Below are 7,708 nucleotides of genomic sequence, written 5' to 3' on the forward strand. Positions count from 1 at the left end.
CTAAGCCGGGGGGGCTGGCTACCTAGTTAATACTTGGGCCCGGGCCAAGCCAAAAGCCAAGACATGACAAACAGATGCGTGCACTGCGATGGAGCCGTCCGAGACACGGCGGCGTAGGAGAAAGCAACAAGAGAACTGGCGTGAGACTGTCATTTTCTTACGTGCGGCGCACCACAGCCGCGCATGGCGTCCTGGGGTGATGCTGTGATAGGCACTGCAAGGAGCGTCGCACTCGGGCAGAGATCAGCGCGCGCGCCTGAGCAGCATGAACTTGCTCATTCACTTCGCGGGTGGGGGTACAAGCTTGGCGCTGTTGATACCTTTTTTCATGTTACCCAAGGAAAGCGTGTCTTTTTCTTGCAGATGTGTGTGGCTGCCTTTTTACATATTGACAGCTGCGTTGGCCCCCCCTTGGCCGCCAGTATACGAGCAGATTGCGCTTGGCATGCCGGACACACATATGATTACTTGGCGCAATATAGTCGAATGTACAAACTATAGTCTAGGTTTCGGCGCACTTTCGGCGTGCTTTCGGGCGCGAATGCTTGGCGCGTTGTTGCTGTAACTAGTGCTGTAGTTTATTGTTTCTTGTCGTCCTACATGGGATGAATGTTAAAGGCGTCATTGGCTCTTTGAACTGTAGCACTTGGCTTGGTGACAACAAAATATCAAAGCAGTCCAGAAAAGTCAGTAGCCATTGAATTGGGCAAGCTTAAAATACAGGCGAGGCCAAACGTCTCTCTCTCAATCATCCCCAGAGTCGGAATCCGTGTCCTCGGCGGCGGCCAGGGCACCCTGATGAAGACGAATAATGCGGTCAACACCATCAAGACTAGACTGACGATGCGCAATTGTCAAGATCGTACAGCCCACAAAATTCTCTTCCATTGCCCGATGCACAATCCTCTCGGTCTCGGCATCAACACTACTGGTTGCCTCATCGACCAGTATAATCCTCGATCCAGTGTCTCGCTGACGCAAGATGGCTCGCGCGATACACAGCAATTGAAGCTGACCTTTTGAATAGCCGACGCTGTCCAGCATTGCGTCAAGCCCGCCTTTGTCAACTGTCGGAGCCCATAAATGCAAGTCTTTGAGTAGTTGTTCAAGGTCGCGATCCTTTTCCATGGCTTTTTCCACATCTTCGACTGACGTTCCTTTGACCTCGTTGATAGAAAACGGCAACATGTTCATCCTGATGGTTGTGTCGAACCGTACTTGGTCTTGTGTGATGGTGATGAAACGGGCACGCAATTCGTCTGGTGCAACATGTGAGATATTGATCCCATCAATCTCAATATGACCGTCAAACTCGAGGAAGCCCAGCAGCGTCAGCATAAGAGACGTTTTGCCGCTGCCACTGCGCCCAGCTACACCAAGTCTTTCACCTGGATAGACCACGAGGGAGAGATTTTGAAGTGCTGGTCTTGCTTCAGCATCGCGAGAGTAATACGCAAATACGTTTTGGAGCTGTATATGGCCAGACGAGGGCCAATGAGCCGGCAACTGGACCTCGGACTCCTTGGTCTCTTGTGGTGTATCTCTCTCAAACATGAATATTCTGGCCAGTGCGCTGGATGACGTCTCCATCGTTGTAAATGCCGTGATTGTACTCTCAAGTGCTTGGCTGAGATAAAGAAGTCCCATAAAAGACAACCCGACGGCCGGCTGCGACGAGCTTCCTCTTATTAAAAGAGTAATTGACACAAGCAGCGCTCCGATCAAAGCCGTGAGGAGACCAAGCACGAGTGACAACCAGGCTTGGATTGCTGCCAGGGTGTAGACAGGTTTCTGGGACTCTTCTAGAGCTGCAAGCCCGGATTCCATGTTTGATGCTTCCCAGCCAAAGGCCCGAATGTGCGTCAACCCTGCGGCCGTCTCCTCGAAGAATGTATAGAGAGGTGTCTTCATTTCAAGGTCCAAGTGACGTACCTGTCGCGATGTCCGAAGATAGTAGCGCTGGATGAAAAACAGAATAATAAACATAAAAGGCAAGATGATTGCGAGGTAGGTGGCCCCAGAAAGTATGATGCCCGTATTAATGACTGCATTGGAGCTGGCGTATATGGTCTTCATGTATGCCCCCGGCAGTCCTCGTGAGATTAGAGTCATGTCTTGGCTGTACAGATTCAACAAACTGCCAGTTTTGGTTGCCGAATAAAATGCCAGCGTGCTGCCCAACGTAGTCGTCACAATCTTCTCATGGAGAGAGGCCGATGGTCGCGGAGAGAGCTTCGTATGAAGTATCCAGTACTCCAAGAAGCCAACAATGCATGCAGCCATGGCAACGGCCACATAACCAACGAAGAAAACAGAGCTCTCGGGGTCTACCTGAATCCAGACACGGATATAGATGCCAGGAAAGACTTCGAGTGCAGAGCCAAATGAAACAAAGAGGGCGTGCAGAGCAAATTTGATCTTCCCAATGGGATTTACGAAGAGGCTGTATAGTCCAAAGCCTCCTTGCTGTCGAAGATTCGCATTGTCAAGACTACTTGCGCCAGGCGCAGTGGCCTCTAATGATCTGCGAACGATTTCCTGCTCTTTATCCTCGTCCACAAGAGGCACATTTCTATTCATGGGCACGAGGGAAGCGACAAGATAATCAGTGTATGCTGGGTTTTGAAATTGCGTGCTCAAAGTAGCTGTGCCTTTTCCGTCGAGAAAGAGGAGCTGGTCCGTCACAATTCGGCTCTGGGGTAGGTAGGTAGCAAGCAGCACCGTGGATCCGGCCTGGCGGAAAAGACCGTTGGTGCCGCACAGTTGATGGAGGATACAGATGGCAGTGACTGAGTCGAGCGAGCTGAATACATCATCTAGGACGACAATGGCAGTCTCGGCGTATGCAGTCCGGGCCATGGCCACGCGCTGTCGTTGGCCACCACTGAGATTGGCACCATTTGCGCCCACGACGTACTCTTCACCCTCGGGCAGCCAAGCAAGGTCATCATCGAGAAAACAGGCTTGGATAACTCGTCGAAACTTTTCCGAATCATATGCAAGATTGCCAATCACGTTTTGTCTGATTGATGTATTGCGTAGCCAGACTTTTTGGCCACAATACGCAATGTCAGCAGAGTCGACTTCCACCGAGCCGCCCAAAACTTCCGTCTCTCCAAGTAATGACTCGAGAAGAATTGATTTACCAGAGCCTGTAGGTCCAAGTACGCCGGTTATTGAACCAGGGGTAAGCTCAAAGTGAACATTTGCTAGCAAAGGTTTGGTTTCTCCTAGCGGCGCAATGTCGGCATGGTTGAACCTGATGATGCTCTGCGTATTCGGAGCCGAGGCGCAGCTGTCTTGGGCGGTCATTCTTGAGCCAAGTTTGGTTCTGGAGTCTTTTCTTTCAGGTAAGATGAGAAATGCCTGGATCCGAGAAAAACACGCAAGTGTGCTCGAAAAGGTAGACACTGTAGTCAAGAGGGCGGCGAGAGGTCGTTCTATCAGTGAAACAATGGCGAGCATGGGAAACACTTTGACCGCTGCTATGCGGTGATGAAAAGCAGTTCCAAAGAATGCCGAGGCAATGACAATGACAGGCGTCAACAAGTCACCAAACACGATTGGTCCCACAGACAGAGCCTCCAGCCGCCGATAATGCTTGGAGACCTCAATCTCTGCGAGTCGAAGATGTTGCAGCATTGTCCCAATCGTTGGACCCAGACCCAGCATTTTGATGCAAGTTAGCTGGGGCAGAATCTTGCCCGTTTGCGCAATCCTATGCTCAATGCTCCTGTTCCAATCCAGTATTCGCGGCGACATACTGCAGCCTATAAAATAAGCTACAATTGTAGTCACCACCAATGGGGCCAGCACAGTCAGAGAAGAAACGCCAATGTAGTCTGATAGCAGGTATATACCGAGGCTGAGCTCAATCGCGCCAATAGGTATTTCCAGACACTGTGGAATCCCAGCAGTGATGCCGTCCAGATCGGCGCTCATCAATGTTACAGCTGCCGCTTTCTTCGCTTCGGCTTCAGCCAGCTTGTGCGCCTTGTGAAACAAGCAGGTAATCAAACCGCCTCGCAGCATGGTAGAAAGTCGATTTGTTTGATGCGTAAACACTGTCCGGGAAAATGCGAGGCCAAAGTACACCATGGCCGCGGCCGCGACTGCTCCGCCCCTCTCTTGCATTTCGTGTGGCCGGGTACCTTTTCTGCCAACCAAAGTAAGAACGCAACGGATGACGAACGGTTGTGCAAAATTGAACCCAGTGACAGCAAGTCGACAAATTGTCAAGACAAGGAGGCGAACGTTCCACGTCCTGAGGCAGGCCCATAGGAGCTCATTTCTCCCCACCGGCCTACTATCCGGGCGAGGCTGCCAGTGCTCCGACAGTTGTTTGTGAAGAACCTGGGATGATAGTTCCGGGTCGAGTCGGTCTAAATGCTGCATCAGCAGCGGCCCCCGAAAGCCAATCTCAAAGATTGGATAGAGGAAGACAAAAAGCAGTCTTCGGACCGGACCACACGTGGCTTCTGGCCCAGTATTTTCTCGCAGAGCATCATTGATTAATAGCGACCGTTTTGAGACTTCTTGGAGTGCGACAAGAGTGAGCTTGAGTGAGCTGGTGGCCGCAGCTAGGGCGCCAAGGGTCGCAAGACCTGGGCGGAGAAAGTAAGAACGGCTTCTTGCTGCGTCTGTAAGAAAATTGACAAAGAGAAAGAAGCTGAGCCAGGCGGACGAGCGAAGAGACCGCTGATGATCTGCACGAATAATGCAGCCTATGCACAACGAAGCGAGCAGATCGATTGCTGCGGCAGTGAGGGTGATGTTTGTGCGGCGGCCACTCAAAGTGACTTTGACACCCAAAAAAGCTATCTCAGTGCAAATGAGCAAGACGGCAACGGACTACAGGGAGAGAATTAGCCACAAATTAACATGCTGGCACCACAAAGGAAAAATGTCCGTTGGCTCACCAGCTTCGTCCACAAGAGCGCCGTTGTCCGAACGTAGATTGGTGATTTGTAAAAATGAAAGTAGGACAAGACTGAAGCAATCACAAAGCACCCAGAGAGACCCAAGCTAAAGATTGCGTCCTCGAATTTGATTGTAAAGTCGAATCTTGGGCCGTCTGTGCTCCAAAACGCTTCGTCCGCGACAACGGCCATCATATCTCTCCAGCGACAACCTAGAAAGTGGTGGCGGCAACTGTTATAGAAACAGAGAAAGAAAAAACTTAACAACAATCAAGATATGCTAAAGACTTTGGAAATGTTATGTTGGTAGATAATGTTAGGCCATGGCCAACTTTTGTTGGGGTCTGCGGACGTTGCGGCGATGCAGCTGTCAAGACTGGCAGACACAGTCGACAGGAACATCAGCGGGGTAACCCCGACTTTACCAATCATAGCCACGCTTGGTGACCAGGAACTATGCAGCTGGTTAAATTGATTAAAGGAATGAGCTTGAGGGACTACTAAAGTGCTTCTGTCCCAAGCTGCATCCCGACTGCATCCTCTGCAGGCGTGCCTTTTCTCCAATGCATGTACGCAGCCGTGAGAAGCAACACGGATGTTGGCACAATGCGTGGTGGAGCAATAGCCCAATTATATACAGCGTGTTATGCCTAGGGACAGGAGCAATATTGTCTGCTTAGCTTTTCATCACGCCAGACTCTCACGCCTTGTAGCAATTGAAGGACAGCAAACTCGGGACACGACCAGTGCCATAATTCTATTCAATCATCTTAAGATAAATAAACAGCCTACTCAGGCATCCCTCTAAGGCTGAATTGCTAGAGCTTCCTCCAAACCTCACGATTCCGACCCAAAAGTTCCTTCGTAGGAAGGCTTATTCATTTGCATGGGAATGTTGAGCGCTGCCATCCTCTACGTTAGCCTCGTGATATAAGAGAAAAGAAATCTGGTGGTATTCATAGAAAAGACTCACCAGGGGCTGCTTGTCCAAGGACGGCGAGAGCAAGTGCTGCTGCGACCAGGCTGCTGAAAGAGGGAAGCATCGTGATTGTAACGTGACGGGTTGTTGGACGCGAAATGTTGTGAATCGAGTGTGTTGTCAGAGAGAGATTATTACCACAGAACCTTTGGCTGGTTGACAATTCTACTTATCAGTACGGATAACCCCCGGCGCGGTCCCCCCGCCGACCTTGTTTCCTGCAATAGCATGTCGCCGATGAAGAAGAGTGGAGTGAGGTGAGGTGAGGGCTGCATCAGGCTCGGCGCGAAGGAGCTGGAGGCCCCCACTTGTCAATTATTGCCGGAACTTTTGTTCAGGTAGGATTGCCATTGCTCTTTCATGTGCCTTTACAATAACTAGGCCCTGGCTTGAATCATCAGGTCGGGTCCCCCCCGGTGCCTCTCATGCAAAGCAACGCTGGTGGCTACTCTGGATCTATTTTCATGGGCCGATAAGGGGCGCCAAATTCTGGTGGACAGCGAAGAAGACAATATTGTGGGAAAAGTACCACATGCCGTTGAAAGATTGTATTCCACAAACGTCCAATAGTCTGCTGTTCAACGTTGGGGGAACGAAAGAGGAGCGCTCTTGTCTCCACCACGGGCGCATCCGAGGGCAAGGCCGGGCGGGATCTTGATCCGGGAATCTGTGTCATCAATCAGTCTCTAGCGTGGGGGTTTTATGGGCGAAAAACAGGCTAACAAAAAAAAAATGGCCCTTTTCGATTCACAGCTCAGTAGTCTCTGTTGGGCAGTCGAATAGCCTTTCCTCCCAACCGCCGTCTGCGGCAGGCTCAAGTGCTATCGGCAAGTGGCGAAGCAAGCAAGGCTGTGACTCACAATGGCGACTAGCCACTAGTATATATTGATTAGGTGGTCATTTAATTGCATCATGTCCTCGCGATGATGTCGTCTCTCTTGAGAAGAGAAAGCGTCGTTGTAAAGGTATTGCCGCTTGAACGCAGCGACAACTCGCACCTCAAGTGATAGCCTATTCATATAACCAGCCCGTATGACAGCTCCAGGAAGGTTTGGACCCGTATGAGAACAGCTAGCAAAAAATGGCAACATCTGCCGCGTTTTCGCGGCTTCTTCCTCTGGTGCACATCGCGCGAGGCTGCACCCGGACCCATTCTACAAGCCGGGACAAATGAAATGGTGCCGCGAGAAAAAAAAAACGAGCTACTAGTCAGCCTTTAATTTCTCACATCATCAGTCAAATCGACAATCTGGCTCAACCCAAGAGTAGAGATAGCTTAGAGCGCGATAGAGCAGGCTTTAGCATGCCCAGTTGCACGAGGCATGATAATCTCTACTCGCATTACCGCCCAGGCCCACCTACAAGTCTAATATAAGAGACATAAAGACCATCTAGAAAACTGAAAAGTCGGCCTTTATTTTAGTCTAGAGAGACTTATGAGAGTGCTTATGGCGTACATGAAAAGTACAGCAGAGGCAAGGAGTTGTGCTAAAGCTAACAGTAACGCTTCTATGGATCAAAAGTTCGAAAAACTCGACACGAAATCGCATCACATCTTCCTTTACTAGATCAGATAACAAGACGAATTGTCCTCAAATCTAATGTCTTCGCCGCTCCGCTCTGGGTTACTAGATACCGTTATCCTTGCGCCCAGCTCTGGCCTGGTTGACTTCAAACTTCATCACCCTGTGGTCCAGAGGTTCTCGGACCATTTGCCATTGAACCAGTTGCCCTCGGACTCGTCGTCATCCTTGCGCTCAGCTCTGGCCTGGTTGACCTCGGGCTCGTCGTCGTCCTTGCGCTCAGCCCT

The 7,708-nt window shown here is 50.6% G+C and overlaps 2 protein-coding genes across 2 annotated transcripts in view; both read right to left on the reverse strand.

Moving 5' to 3' along the window:
- Window positions 1-744: 744 nt before the first annotated feature.
- BBA_06558 (ABC transporter, putative) lies at window positions 745-5,962 on the reverse strand (the record flags this gene model as incomplete). The annotated part of the gene is made up of 3 exons (XM_008601655.1): window positions 745-4,851; window positions 4,920-5,131; window positions 5,893-5,962. 3 exons carry the CDS (start codon window positions 5,960-5,962, stop codon window positions 745-747), a joined length of 4,389 nt encoding a protein of 1,462 aa, XP_008599877.1.
- Window positions 5,963-7,579: 1,617 nt separating this feature from the next.
- Window positions 7,580-7,708, reverse strand: part of BBA_06559 (uncharacterized protein) — a gene marked incomplete at both ends in the record, with an annotated part of 616 nt that continues 487 nt past the window's right edge. The window contains one exon of the mRNA XM_008601656.1: window positions 7,580-7,699. Within this exon, the coding sequence (XP_008599878.1) occupies window positions 7,580-7,699 (120 nt within the window). The remainder of the gene's footprint in view (window positions 7,700-7,708) is intronic.

The sequence above is a fragment of the Beauveria bassiana genome (genome assembly GCF_000280675.1).
Source record: "Beauveria bassiana ARSEF 2860 unplaced genomic scaffold BBA_S00019, whole genome shotgun sequence".
NCBI lineage: Eukaryota > Fungi > Ascomycota > Sordariomycetes > Hypocreales > Cordycipitaceae > Beauveria > Beauveria bassiana.